This window comes from Callithrix jacchus, chromosome 21 (genome assembly GCF_049354715.1).
Source record: "Callithrix jacchus isolate 240 chromosome 21, calJac240_pri, whole genome shotgun sequence".
Classification (NCBI taxonomy): domain Eukaryota; kingdom Metazoa; phylum Chordata; class Mammalia; order Primates; family Cebidae; genus Callithrix; species Callithrix jacchus.
Genome location: NC_133522.1, coordinates 1,629,795 through 1,645,920, shown reverse-complemented (window position 1 = coordinate 1,645,920; position 16,126 = coordinate 1,629,795). Strand labels below are relative to the sequence as shown.

The 16,126-nt window shown below is 36.8% G+C and overlaps 1 protein-coding gene across 5 annotated transcripts in view; it reads left to right on the top strand.

Annotated features, from left to right (window-relative positions):
* Positions 1 to 16,126, top strand: part of EPHA6 (EPH receptor A6) — a 999,349-nt gene that overhangs the window by 854,794 nt on the left and 128,429 nt on the right. For all 5 annotated transcript variants that reach the window (XM_054248973.2, XM_035283338.3, XM_002761301.7 and 2 more), the window contains one exon: positions 14,694 to 14,903. In XM_054248973.2, coding sequence (XP_054104948.2) covers positions 14,694 to 14,903 — 210 coding nt within the window. The remainder of the gene's footprint in view (positions 1 to 14,693; positions 14,904 to 16,126) is intronic.

Below are 16,126 nucleotides of genomic sequence, written 5' to 3'. Positions count from 1 at the left end.
GTTCATGGAATGAATCAAAATGTCTCTTCTCTTCATTTTTTTTGGATGAAGTTTGAGGAGGATTTGTATTCGTTCTTTAAATGTTTAGTAGACCTCAGCAATGAAGCCGTCATCATCAGGTCCGGGATTTTCTTCGTCAAGAGATTTTCTATTACTAATTTAATCTTCTTACTAATTACAGGTCTATTCGGGTTTTTTATTTCTTCATCATCTAGTCTTGATAGGATTTGTGTTACTAGGATTTTTTTTGCCATTTTATCCAGGTTTTCTAATTGTTCACATACAGTCATTTATAGTACTGTCAGAATCCTTTTTATTTCTGTAGAATTGATTTTAATATCCCACCTTCATTTTGCTATTAGTAATTTCAGTCTTCTCTTTATTTTCTTGGCCAATAAAAGTTTGTTAATCTTGTTGTTCTTCTGGAAGACCCAACTTTTGGCTTGTGGATTTTCTCCATTGTTTCTTATTCTCTATTTTATTTATCTTTGTTCTAATTTTTATTTCTTTATTTTTGCTACCCTTGGGTCTAGTTTGTTCTTCTCTTACTCCTTAAGTTGTTAAGGTAGGTTGTTGTTTTGAGATCTTTCTTTTTTTGATACAAACATTTATAGCTATAAATTTCCTCCTTAGCTGTGCTTTTGATGTGTGTCCTACAAGTTGTAGTATGAGGTATTTTCATTTTCAGTAGTTGCCAAGTATTTTCTAATTTTCTTTGTGATTTCTTCTTCTACCCGTTGGTTGGGAGTTTATTGTTTATAAACAAATTTATGGATTTTTCAGTGTTTTTGTTGTTGTTTACTTCCTACTTCATTTGCGGTAGTCAGAGAACATACTTTGTATGAAACCTACTATTTGAAATCTCTTGATACTTAAATTTACGGTCTGACATATGGCTTATCCAAGAAAACATGCCATACGAAATTGTGTTCTGCTTTTCTTGGGTACAGAGTGTGCTTCTGTTAGATCTAGTTGGTTTATTGTTTCGTTCAAGTCCTGTGTATTTTTATCTTCTCTCTGATTGTTCTGTCCATTTTTCAGACTGGGATTTTGAAGTTTCCAACTATTATTATTGAACTGTCTGTCTCTCCCTTCAATCCCATCAATTTTTATTTATGTATTTTGGTGGTCTCTTATTAGTTACGTGAATATTTGTGATTGTATCTTAAAATCAAGGGTATTTTTTAAATATGAAAATTTGGACAATGTATATATACACTGAAAAGAAAGAAGGGGGAAATTTTAAATATTAATTAATAAAACAAAAGATTTCAAAAGTTGAAAAGGTGTAAAATCAAGGAACCCGGTGGAGGACTGACTTTGGAGAGCAGAGGCCTCCACGTCTCCCAGGACTGGAGAGTCGCAGATCTAGACAGCTGTATGAGGAACATGTGTAAATGGAAGGAAATGACACCTGATTTTGTTGCATTTCCTCACAAAGTAGTAGGAGAGGTTTTCTGGGAATTTCAGGGCAAACTTTCCTTTAAGGCGAATGTTTGAAATAATTACTGAAATTTAAAAGAAAAGTAGCTGATGGTGGAAATGCTGGGCCATGAAGAACAAGTTCTGCTACGGAGAACTTTCTGTAGAATTGATTTTAATATCCCACCTTCATTTTGGTATTAGCAATTTCAGTCTTCTCTTTATTTTCTTGGCCAATAAAAGTTTGTTAATTTTGTTGTTCTTTCGGAAGACACAACTTTTGGCTTGTGGATTTTCTCCATTGTTTCTGATTCTCTATTTTATAGAGGCCCCAGCAGGTGCGACCAACGAAAAATCTTCATTAAAGTTATTAATAGTATAAACTGTAAGCATCCAGGAGAGATTGTCTTTTGACCTGTTGGCCCAATTATTTGTGTTCATTATACATATTATTTCCCCAAACTTGCCAGTCCTCATCTCGGTCCTAGAGAAAAATAACTAATCATGCTGAACACTCAGCTGAGGCTGGAGAGCCTAAATGTGTTATGGCAAAGATGTGCATTCTTTTTTTTTTTTTCCTGAGACGAAGTTTAACTCTTGTTACCCAGGCTGGAGTGCAATGGCACGATCTCAGCTCACTGCAACCTCCGCCTCCTGGGTTCAGGCAATTCTCCTGCCTCAGCCTCCAGAGTAGCTGGGATTACAGGCACGCGCCACCATGCCCAGCTAATTTTTTGTATTTTTAGTAGAAACAGGGTTTCACCATGTTGACCGGGATGGTCTCGATCTCTTGACCTTGTGATCCACCCACCTCGGTGTCCCAAAGTGCTGGGATTGCAGGCATGAGCCACCGTGCCCAGCCATGATGTTCATTCTTAGACAATTTTCTACATCAATACTCAACTCCCCAAATGTGAGAGTGAAGATACTAGAAACTATGGCTTGTAGAGCATGTACCAACAAAAAAACAAGTATGCCGAAAGGGAACTGAGGATGGTAGTGAAGGGATCATGCAGGTAACAGACAGGGAGTCCATGCAGCTGAAGAAGGAAATAAAGAGTCTAACGGACTAGAAATAATCAAAATTATATGGGCTAGAAGTCTTTCTTGCATAGACAAGCAAATATAGTTGTGTACAAGGGTAAGAGAGGAAGGGAAAGAAGAATGTGGCCAGAATAGGTCACTGGAAGTGGTGTGCTAGAGCCAGGTTGTACCAGTTTCAAGAGCTGGTTAATAAACGGTTAGTAGCTTGAAATTCACTGTGATGGGAGTATATACACCACAGGAATTGGCAAATGCTACGACTCAGGCTTTTCTGTCTTATTTTTCTCCAGAGAGCAGATTTACCAACATAATACTAGGTATGTGTTTAAGATTTCTGAAGCGACAGTTTCAGAAATGACAACTTCGAGATGTTCATTTGGGCGTCTGCGGCTGAAGTAAAGATGAGATTAACATGCTTAATTAACTAACATAACTAACATTTGCGTGTGCTTTCTATGAGTCGGGCATGATTCCAGTCCCATGCATGAGCTCACATTGTTCACAACAGCGCTGTGAAGTAGTTGTCATTACCCACATTTTACCAATGACCAAACAGACAAAGCAAGTTAGGTCACTTACCCACTGTCAAACAGCTGATAAATTACTCATTTGTTACGCAAATATATATTGACAAACTGCAGTAGGCCAGGTACTTTTCTGGATCCTGGAATACAAAGTAAGAAAAAGAGAAATAAATATTTAGTGGGTAGAGAAATAAGAGTGCAGCAATTATATGGTGCATCAGATGGTGTTTCTGATGTGGAGAAAAGGTATAGCAGGGAAGAGGCAGGTGGAGCTGAGGATGGGTTTCAGGATTACATTGAGTAGCAGACGGTCTCACTGAAAAATGGCATTTGAGTAAAGATTTGAAGAAGGTAAGGAAGCAGATAAAGTGGATACCTGAGGGAAAATATTCCAGGGAACAGTAATAGCAAATGCCAGTTCTCTGAAGCAGAAACATTTTATTTCTATAGAACTGCAAATAAGTATTTGTGCTTGATGAACACATGCCTGTTTTCCTGAAACAGTGCCAAAGTATGCATGTTGTCTCTTTGTAATTGTTAGCATGAGCCTTTTACTCTGCAGTTAGAATAATAAAATATATAGCCACCTATCATCTGGCCAGAGTGGAGTAGGGAAGGAGAAGGATGGGAAAAGATAAAGTCAGAGTAGACGGAGACAGAAAGGGAAGCATCTCTTGGACAGCAATGACTCTCATCCTTGGCTATGTATTATAATCATTTAAACTGGAAGACCTTTTAAAAATCTCAAGTTCCAAGCTCTACCCCCACCAATGAAATCAAAATCTCCTGGGAAGGGACATATGCATCAGTATTTGTCAAAGGTTCCCCCAGTTGACTCCAGTACGCAGCCAAGTTGGAAAACGATTGAAAGGAGGCATGGTAGGCCATTATAATGACTTTGGCTTCTCTCTGGGTAATATGGGAAGCCATTGTAGTATTTGGAATAGAGGCATAGCATGATTATCTAATTACCGTATTTTATAAGGATCGCTCTGGTTGCTGTATTGAGAGGTGACTACAGTGAGGCACAACTGATTGCAGGGAAATTAGGAGGATTTTGCCATAATCCAGGTAGGGGATAATGATTCTTTAAAGTAGGATAGTTGCAGTGGAGTTTATGGGAAATGGTCCAGGTCTATGACATATGTTGAAAGTACAGCCAATAGGATTTGCTGATGGATCAGACAAAGTGTATAAAAAATAGAGAGAAAACCCAAGGACAACTTTTACCTACAAAATAAGTTCAATTGTAGGCAATAACTGCTTCCTAAGGTTATTGCACTATAGTATTAAGTGGATAATAGACATAAAATTCCTAGAACAGTGTCTGCCACATAATGAGGTATTCATAGTCTCATCTATTATTATATTATATTTCAGAAGATGTCATTAAGAGTCGTAAAATTGTCTGTTACTTCTTGGTCTGTTTTTTCAAATGGCTAAAAATAATTCTAATTTTTAGCATTTATAAAATGTAGATATGCTTGAAGAATATGAGTATTGAAATAATGTAAGTACATATCAGCATTTCAAAAGCAGTGTGAGACATTTGAAGAGTTTCCTTGAGCAAATGCAAAGCAAATATTAATTTAAAAATTAAATAGATCTTTTAAATATTTATGTACTCAAATTATAAGTCTAGTAAAGATGGCATTTTACCTTACAGTAGTTATTTATTAATAATGAAATCTGTGTTTTATTGGCACACTTTTCTTGTAAATTATGTGCACGTGGTTATATTTGTGCTGAGGTAGAAGAGTGAAATTAATCTGAATAACACTCATTTTATATTCAGCAGTGAAAAAGAAGAAAACTGCATTGACTCATCAGTAACTGTTAATTAATCTATTTATTTGGAGCCTTCATCCCCAGGCTAGAGCGCAGTGGTGTGATCACAGTTCACCGCAACCTCAAACTCCTGAGTTTGAGATTCCCCCATCTCAGCCTCTAGAATAGCGGGGATTACAGACATGCACCACCATGCCTGGATAATTTTTTATTTTTGTAGAGATACAGACTTACTATGTTGCCCAGGCTTGTCTCAATCTCCTGGGCTCAAATGATCCTCCCACTTCGGCCCCAAAATGCTGGGATTAGAGATGTGAGCCACCGTACCTGGCCAACTGTTTTTAAGCCATAAAAATAATAGTTGAAACACACCCTAATTACATTTTAAGGGAGAAAATAGGTGAAACTTCATGCAGCAGAATGTTATTATTTACTACACCTGTATCAACTTAAATACTGTTCTAAAAATAATGTGACATCAGACAGCCACATATGTAAGAGTATGATGGGCCTAGAACCATGCATACAATATGGATGGGTGAACTTTCCTCTTTAAATTAGGAGTTTGAGCAGCAATATTCAATAGCAGGAATATACCTCTTTAAACATTGCATTAACTGATACCATGAAACTGTAATTGATAATTCTCCTCATTAATTCTCCTTTCACATACAAAACTATATTGATCTTTTGATTGTATGTAATTTACAAGTATACTTATATATAAAGAAATTCTGTGTATTTTTCCTGAACTCCTCTATGGTCACTTCTATCTGTGCACTATTTACAAAACTGAATATTAAACCCTTAACTTGTAATTCTCAACCGTGCCCGATAACTAGAATCACCATCCTAGAGAGATTTTACCAGATACATATGCAGACACACACGGTTACATTCTGCAAAAACTTCCCTGGATTATTCTGATATACTCTAACAACGCTTCATCAAGATGGTGGCACTCTGTGACACCCCGCCCCAAATGCCAACCACAATAACTTTAAATTTAATTTTGACTTTGTATCAATGTGGCATATAGTAACTATTGTAGATTACTTTCATACAAACCTAAGCAGAAGTTTTTTTTGAAAAAAGCAAATTCAGTAGTAACCTTTGTAAACTAAAGCTATATGATATTCAAATTCATTTTTACCTCCTAAAGTGTAATTCTGAAATTCAGCCACCATGTTTCACAAACCTGTATCTACTTATTTTCTTTTTAAGTTTTTAACTGTATTTGAAATGATATTTTTAGTTTTCTTGATTACTGAAATTACTGATTTCACTCTTGGTGGCCTCTCTCAACTACAACTAAAAATATAACTGTGAGTAGGTTAAGTCCAAAATATATGATGACTGCAAGAGAAGGAGCTTTGAAGGATTTATTAAGTTAAATTATAATAAGATTTCCAATTGGGGAGACCCCAGAACCAAGATGATTTTCAATGAAAAGGAGCTAGTTACTTATGTATTTGGTAGTTATTTTTAAAACAAGAGTGATATGATCTTGTCAAATCTATAAATACTCCTAAACATTTCTTTTTCAAATTCAAGATCATTTTAAAAAGTCATAGCCTAGTCACCTTTTTTATTTAGAAACATATAAAAACTGAAATTTAACTTTAAACTTAAGTTATAGAAGTAATCCTCCAAGGACTGTTTTCTGCAAAGTCATTTATACATCAATTGTTCAGAACTCAAAATGCATTTTCCCATAAATATTTCTTCTAAAGATATTGCTGAATTCTCTGGGCATTCCTTTAAATCCTCTTTAACGTAGACTATAGCTAACAGATGAAACATCCAATCGGAAAGACACTGGGAGTTTCCTTCAAAAGTGGGAAAGTGTGTTTTCCTTCCTTCTACGTGACTTGCCCTGGGCAAAATTTTTAAGGCAGTTTTTCTATGTCATCCACCTATTTCTTCATGTCTTCTTCCCAAGTCCTCAAATATAAAACTGTTATTGTGAGAAACTACATGTGGAAGCACAGCTTCATCCCCTCCTGCCTGAGGCTGGGTCTCTTTCCACCTTATAAAATCACCTGTATCCTGGACTTTCGTTCCATCCTAATCTGAGCTCCCATTTCTCATTGGCACAGATCTTAGCTGGATATAAGGTTAGATTGATGTATCTGAGTTTGTGACTCACAAATACTATTCCAATTCCACCAGATGATTTTTCATCTTTTACTTCATTTGTAAACCCTAAAAATATGTTAATAGAGGAATTTCAGAGAGCAAAAGAAAAAGAAGTAGAAACATGCAGATAATATGAGCGAGGGTATAGTTCTGCCAAAGGACAATTAGAACCCCAGAAGTCAGATCCTCTGTGTCAGCTCTTCAGGGATGCCCATCTTTTGTCTCTTATGAACACCTTGCATTTCTAAGATCTGGTTTTTTGAAAATGACCTCTAGCAACACAAAAACAGGTGGACAAGAGGTTTACAGTGTCCAGTGTTTGTGCACCTTGCTCCCTTGTAAACCGTCTAGTAAGGTAAACGTCCTGTATAGCCATTTTATAGCTCAAGTCAGAGGCTTGGAATTAATAATTGTACAAGGCTTCGGCTAATCCTTCTACTTTTGTCATTTCGTTTTGAAAGGCTAGTGCCGTTTCTCATAATTCATAGTTAGTGAACGAAAAAGGCTTTGATGTACATACAGACCAAATTCCCATGACTTCATTTTTTTAGCTTAAACTGTCATTATCCGATAGTGTTTATTGAACCAGATTTGTGAGGAATCTGTGAAATTTGTTTTGTTTATTGTAGGTGCCCATGACACCACATTGTGAAGTGTACCCTTTAAATGTTCATAGAATATGTGATATACAATTTTTGTTAATTCTCCTCAAGAATAGCAGCTTATCATCTACCAGTTATAGTGTCATTTACCATCATATTTAATTTTTTAAAGACACGGAATCACCAGAGTTATCTGCTTTGGTAATGCACATTTTTCCGCCATAAAGTTTGAGGGCAGCGATTTGTATTTTACGGTCCATAGGTCTTTGACAGTTTAAGCTATTTGGTTGATGGGCTTGACATCAGTGATTCCCCACTGAAGATCTGAAAAGAAATATAGCAGAAATCTATATAAGATATTTAGTTTCCTTTTCCTCACTCTTCAGCAAAAATATAAAAATTTGGTGTTAGTCACAATCAGAGTCTTGCCATTTGAAGTGGAAATGGCTCCAAATATAGTCAACACTTCAGTACTCCTTGTTCATTCATGATATTTGCAGGGAACCTCCTGTAGTAAATATGATTTTCATTAAAAATTGTTCACGAAACTGTCTTACTACATACTGAAAGTTTGAAAGCTTCACTCCTTTAAGGGAAAATAAATGAATTTGGTTCAGTTAAATTTAGTGAATATCTATTAAATATCCACTGGGTGCCAGGCAAGTGCGGGGCCCTGGGATTACAAGGGTGAACACGACAAGATTTGCTCATTTTCCTCAAGATCATGTCAAGCCAAGCCAGTGGGAGAGACAAACACATGCATATTTGATGTTAGACGATGTTGATATAGACAGGGTGGTTTGAGAGCAGTAGAGAGAGAAGCTTGGTCCAACTTGGCTTCGTCTCTGAACTAGATCTCAAACCGCATCCAAGCCACCACTCTCTCATATGACTCTAAGAGCTTCCAAACTGATTGTTCTGTGTCTATTCTATACATGCAAACCAGAGTACCTTACTCCCCAGTCACAATTCGTCTCTAACTTCTCATCACATTTATAAGAGATTTCAGACTCTTTATAAAGGCTTACAAGGCCCTGCCTGGTTTTTCCTCCGCTCTCCTTTCTCGTATTCCTCTTATCCTCCCTGTCACTCATCAAGCTGCAGCCTCATCGGTCTTCGTTTCTCAAGCGTGCCAAACCCACTCCTGACCTAAGCCATTGGCACGTGCTGGGAACTATCCTCAGGCTTCATCATGTCATTCTCTCTCATCTATTTCATTTTCTTTATTTTACATAAAGTTCAACATTACTTAAAATGGTATCATTTGGCCGGGTGCGGTGGCTCACGCCTGTAATCCCAGCACTTTGGGAGGCCGAGGCGGGTGGATCACGAGGTCAAGAGATCAAGACCATCCCGGTCAACATGGTGAAACCCCGTCTCTACTAAAAATACAAACAATTAGCTGGGCGTGGTGGTGCGTGCCTGTAATCCCAGCTACTCAGGAGGCTGAGGCAGGAGAATTGCCTGAACCCAGGAGGCGGAGGTTGCGGTGAGCTGAGATCATGCCATTGCACTCCAGCCTGGGTAACAAGAGCGAAACTCCGTCTCAAAAAAATAAATAAATAAATAAATAAAATGGTATCATTTACTTTTAACTGATTTATTTTCTGTCTCTCCACCTCCAATCAAATGCAGGTACAACTGGAGCATTTTGCTTTCTGAGCTGCTTCCCACATTGACTCCTTGCACCTAGCACCGTAGTAACTGGCCCATAGGATACTCAGGGAGTGTTGCTGGAATAAACTTAAGGATTCAGCAAGGGGCTCCTGGAAGAGATAATACGTGTCACAAAACCTCAGGTGACAAAGAGTAGAATGACCTTCCTAGAAGAGGGAACTGTATAAGCAAAGCACATTAGACATAAGACAGCATATTGCAGGGTTGAGTTAAGCACGTGCAAAAATAAATAAATAAGCAGAATAGGGGTCTGCACCTAAAGATATGAGCAAGGTTCCTGTCTTTGTATTCACGACTAAGACACGTCACTTGATTCTGTCATTAAAAATCATTGAAGTGTTTTAAGCCAGTCACAGGGTAAGATTTGTATTTTCACAGAAAACCTTGTTAGACAGTAATGTGATGGCTTCGGGACAGCCTGGCACTCACATCCTATGTTCGTCCTAACCTCACTCTGAGCACCTGGGCTCAGCCTAAGATGAACGGACACTGAGAGGCGTGAAGTGTCTGTGGGATACAATCCAGGAAGCAGGGCCTTGACAACCCTCGTGAAGAGCTTGGGTTACTGCATGGACAATGTGACACATCATTTACTTTTACTGCTCAGATCTGGGGGATGCTGTGCTCTGGGGTCTGAGACTCTGATGGAGCTCTGCAGCTCGTAGAAACAGCAGGCATTATTATGTATAGCTTTCAGAAACCCCTTCCAATCAGGCTCACCCTTTCTGCCAGTTAGAGGGTAAACTCCATGTTTCTCAGCAGTCAGGTTGAGAGAGCAAAAAAAATAGGGATGAAGACAAACTGAATTCTAGCTACTAATCTCTAAGATGCAGTATATAAATATGCCATATTCACTCTCTTTCATTTGAATCTGCCTTCCTGGGAAGAAACCATATGTCATAAAAAAATTTATAGTTTCTTTTAGATTAATCTTCAGTAGGAAGCCCAAAAATATTAAATCTCAGTGCTCTCACATTTTTCTCCTCCCCTCATAAACAATTCGATTCCATTTGAATTAATATTTATTGAGTGCTGACACAATGCCTGGCAATATACTGGATGCTGTAATAGAACTGCTGCATATAAGGGATAATACCCATGTCCTACTTTAAGAAAACAGTCTATTTTATGCAAGACAAAAGGAACAATATAACAGTAACAACCCATGCACCACAAGATAGGATCACAGGTTACTTAATTCTGTCACCGTTTGTTAGCCATCTACCATATTCAAGGAAACCAATATGTCCTAAACCAAATTTGAGGAGGCTATGTTGATGAAGACCAGAAAAAAGAATATAGATTTTGTTTGAATAAGAGAGTTGCATCATGTGTAGAGAAACAGATTTGTGCTATGCCTCATGTATGAATAAATGGGGCTGTTCCTCTCAGTCAGACAGAGGTGAATAGATCTTCCTCTGTTGGTTTATCTGAAGTGTTCCTTTGTTTTTGGTTAAATGATCTAAGAGGACTTTTAGACATTGCTTTATTATGCCAAATTATGCTGCCCAAACTAGCCCAGAATTAGGTAAAATTTGGTTCGGCTGGTTTTCCAAAAACTCCAGTAGATAACAATACAGGCTCTGTCATTGCCTGGATTCAAATCTTGACTCCAACATTTACTGGGTTATTATATGTCTTTGTCCTTCAGTTTCACCATCTACAGTATCTCCATCTACTATTGGAGATAATCACTATATTTACATCATGTCAATGTGGAGAGTATGAAATAAAATAATACCTGTAAAAACCTTAGTCTGGGACTGGCTTATAGTGTTCAATGAATGTTAGCTGTTTTTTCTCCTGTAATAATGTGGAAGAAATTAAGATACACATTCCCAAAAGAATATAGAACTATTCTCGAGCTTTTTTGTCATCAAGTCTATAAACAGTAGATAGACAGATAGATGGATAGATCATGGATAAGCAGACAGATGACTGTAGTGACAGAGAGATAAATGAACACAGATTGAGTTCTCTGGGAAAGATTATAAAAATATGTGCATACAGGAACTTTCTTCGGAGGGCTCATGGGATCAAATTCCTTATTCCTATAACTTCCAGAGTTTTGCAAGCTGATAACCTGTAACCAAATCCCTCTTTAGGGAATGCTCTTGGCTAAAGAAAGATACCTCACCCAAGGCCATGACCCCTTTACATGAGCAGCCTGAATCCAGTGATTGATGTAGGAGGACAAAGACCCAGTCTTTTCTCCCTCAGTTTGAGCCAACTCTGAGGAGTTAGCCCAGATCCAGAACATCCCATAAAACAGATGAGGCCAACTGCAACCTGCTGCTGCCCAGTCCTGCTTTCTTCTCTTCCTCGGAGGTGTTGATGTTGAGTGTGTAATCAAAGGTCATGATTTAATGAAACTCATAAGATTTACTACTTCTTAAGAAAAACTAGCTTCTTTTTCTTTCTGTGAGTGCCTGTGTCAGAGAAGAATACGAGAGTACTAGTGTAGTTTGGTTTGGTGCTACTGACTTGATTCCTGATGAGGCTTCTGCAGTTTTACCCATCAGCGTTTGACACCATTTGTGCAAGTATCAACCTAGTGAAAAAGGGAAAAACGGGTATTTAGTGCTATTGTGAAAGTAATTTGACCTCATGGACCCCCCGGAATGTCTTGGCCAATGGTTTAGAAGTAAATATTATTCATTTATACTCCTATGAAAGAACATGAAGAAAGTAGTTTCGATTGTTTTAATATACCAAAATCTTACTTTTTAAATGATACCACCTATCATTGTTAGAACCACTATTACCATAGTGGTTGACATGAAAGCAGTTAATCCAAATCTTCACATGTTGGTGACAAAAATATTTTTAAGATTAATTTTAAAAATAACTTGCATAATAATCAAAAAATAGAAGTAATTCAAATATCCTTTTGTGATGAATACACAAAAGGAAGAGAAATTATCTAGCAATAAAAAGAATAAATTACTGATACAGGCTATGAGGTGGATGAACCTTGAAAACACACTAGGTGAAAGAAGACAGTCACAAAAGACCACATACCGTATGATTTCAATCAAGAGGTATCCAGAATAGGCAAATATAGAGCTAGAAAGTAGATTACTGGTTGCCCAGAGCGGTGGGAGGAGTTAGGGGAAATGAGGACTTATTGCTAGTAAATATGGACCTTTTCAAAGGGGATTGAGAAAGTTCTAGAATTGATTTTGGTGATAGTGGTACAACTCTGTGAATAAGGTAAAAACTGAATTGTATACTTTAGAAGATACATTGTATGGAACATGAATTATATCTCAATAAAAGTATTAAAATGCAAATTGGTGATTTGTGACACACTCAGCAAGATAGAACATTAAATTTCAACCTAGTCTTAATAACTATTTTTCTTTATATATGTGGAAGCATATGTTAAGTGATTTTTCAGGAAAGGAGGAGAATTTCCTGACTCATTAAAATTGCAAAAAATATATAGTAACAGTAATAACAAGAACATATGAAATAGTAACTATTATTAAATGAAGTAAGGAGCTGTGCTGTGTGTTTTATATGTGATTCTCCCTGCAATTCTGAGTTAGATGACTCTCTTCCTATTGTGTAATAAGGAAACAGACACTTGCTTTCAGGTGCTCCATTAACATTCCCTACTACTTTAAAATTCTGTTTGACAAGAATTATGATGGGGGGCAACTCCATTTCTGAATAGGTAAAGGAACCAACTTTTAAACTTAAATAGTGTACTTCATGCTAGGCTGAAAGAACTTATGCTTTCAGTTCCATTCAGAGGTTTCAAGATTCCTAAGGGGAAAGTGGTAGGCAGTGTACATGACAGCAGAGGCAGATTTCATCTAATAGTGTACTGTCTAAGAAGAGGGATTCGAAGCATAAAGAGCTAATAACACCAAAGATTTTCTTTGCTAAGTTATCCTTTATAAATTAATTATACAGAAGAGCCTGCTTGAATGGATATTCTTGGTGTAAGAGTAATTTTTTTTTTTTTTTGGTTTTTTGGTTTTTTTTTGAGACGGAGTTTCGCTCTTGTTACCCAGGCTAGAGTGCAAGTCACAATCTCCACTCACGGCAACCTCCACCTCCTGGGTTCAGGCAATTCTCCTGCCTCAGCCTCCTGAGTAGCTGGGATTACAGGCACGTGCCACCATTCCCAGCTAATTTTTTGTATGTTTAGTAGAGACGTGGTTTCACCATGTTGACCGGGATAGTCTCGATCTCTCGACCTTGTGATCCACATGCCTCGGCCTCCCAAAGTGCTGAGATTACTTCTTTCCCTTTCTCTGCACTAGAGTTGGGAGATATTATCAGAGCGCTATCAGAGAGCTAAGTTGATATAACAGGACAAAGTTGGTTCCATTTGTAGTGTAAGCTTATTCGTTTACATGAGCAGTGAGTCATCATTGTATAGGAGACTGTGTCACCACGGCAGCTAGGGTGACATAATCCCTGTCCGGAAGCTGCACTGTGGTTTGAAACCAGATATGTATTCATCAAAACTGCTTTAACTTGCAAAGTTTTTAAGTTTCTCTTATTTGCGCTTCTAATATATAGCATAAAGTAAGATAGGCCTGTAATCTCCTGTAAATTTTGCCTGATATATAAAAGAAGAAATTTTCGTGTTTCTCTATAACTCAGCAATCTCCAAATAACTAGGTAGAATAATATGCATTATTTTTCAAACTTTAAAGATTTTTATTTCTATTTCCTCTAATTTCAAGGGTGTGATTTGTATCTGGTCTTGTTGATACATGCATTTTGCTCAGATAACAACTGGATTTTTTTAACTCTCTAAAAAAATAGATTATTTTAAAATCAAGGTGGAAGGAGTAAGAGGTGATTGATTACTGTAACCAATATCATGCCTGACTCATTCTCCACATTATTTAATTTAAATCTTCCAACCAGGAGCTAAAATAGTCAACTTTTTAATCTTCTCTATATAATGAAAATGAAGGGAAAAATCTATTTATTTTCTCATTGCTTGTGCTTTTCTTGCTCACCTGCTGCTTTCCTATACTTGTTTCTTGTTTATACCATCACATTTTTTATTCCTGAGTCACCCGACCTGACTACTATTTGTCACAGTATCTTCAGTTATCACACGGGTTTTACCCAGTCCTAGGTTCTGCTGCCCTTCTGCGCAGCCGGTTCAAAGCTCACAACTATGGAAAGTGAATTCTATTTGTTTGGTAGCCTTTGCTCTTACTTTATTTTACCTTAGTTCTCTCCTATTGCCTAAGTTTTTGAAATCATTTTCTTCTGACATTTGATTTGGTTGATTTTTTTCCATCCTTTCTTTAGGTGTCCTTCACTACTTCCAGTTAGACTTTCCTTTTTCTTTAAATGTCAAACAAAGTCTTACTTTTTCTTGTGAACACAGTCAATGACCCTCAAACTTGATGTTTATGTTCATTTGATCCAATACAATAAATGTAAGGATCTTATTTAACACACACACACATACACACTGCATTCAAATATATCAGTGTAAACAACTGTGGCTCTCTTGCAGAAGCACGACGGCCACTTCACAGTCATCCAGCTGGTTGGAATGCTCCGAGGCATCGCATCGGGCATGAAGTATCTTTCTGATATGGGTTATGTTCATCGAGACCTAGCGGCTCGGAATATATTGGTCAATAGCAACTTGGTATGCAAAGTTTCGGATTTTGGTCTCTCCAGAGTGCTGGAAGATGATCCAGAAGCTGCTTACACGACAACCGTAAGTTTATACGCCCTTTCCCAACATAGTTTGTTTGCTTTTATTGTTTTTAATGTTATTAGAGTAATTCTGTTTCTAGCTTTCTCATTTTCTGCTTGTATTCCATGGCAAATTTAACATTATTATTTAATTGAGAAGTATTCGTTTTACCCAGGTGCCTAGTTTATAAAAACAACAACAAAAGAAAAAGAAAAACTTTTCATGCTTGACTGTTTTCTTTCTTTCATTCCCTGGGACTTTAACGTCATGCTTAATATCCATTTTATGGCTGAATGTTATGACATGCGCTGAAGTATCTTTGATGCTTCAGTAATTTTTTTTAAATGGAGTTTTGTGTATGTAAACAGTGGGATTAATTACTAACTCAATAACAGTGAGGAACAAGTGATTATGAAATTTTTTTTCCAAACGTTTGTGAATGGAATGATCGGATCCTACTCATAATGGACAACATAGATTTCTCTGGGATGTATAAGTATACTCTAAACCTTTTCCTGAATGATACTTGAGGAAATGTGAACTGAAATGCAAGTTTAAAACTTTAGAACCAAACTGTCATCCACAAATTCTATCACTTCAATTTGTCCTATCAATAGCATGTATATTTATGACTACCCTAAACCAATTCATTTAATTTATCTCTTTGGTTATTGTTTTGAGAAATTTTGTCTCAAAGTCTGTTGTGCTATCTTCAAGCTAATAATTCATAAAATTATATTCTGTTATTTTTAAAACAAACCTTCACCATTAACTCATCTGACAGTCAGTTTCAATGAAAAATAAGTCAGTAAAACTATTCAAAATATTTTTATGATATTCTCATTTTCTGACTTTACACATTATTTTAAAAGATGCAACCAACCCCATTATTGAGTTCTATTTCACGTCTATGCATTTTTTTGAAACTTTGCTCTATTCCATTACTCCAGAATAAAATGCAGGTTTAATATTGTGTATGGAATATTTTATGCCTTACTATATTTGCTTTGTAGAAATGTTCTCTATTAATTTACCAATGATATTTTTTACATATTCTTCAACAAAGAAATAGTTCTGAGGAACATACTCTCTCATTGTCTGATATACTAAGTAACATTGTAGCAGTATCTATTGATCTTTTAATTTGACCAAAAAGCTTCATAAATATAAAAAAATCCATCAATTCTGAAACGGTTTGTTCAGTTTAGAAAAAGCAATATTTTTAACTCCATTTTTCAATTGGG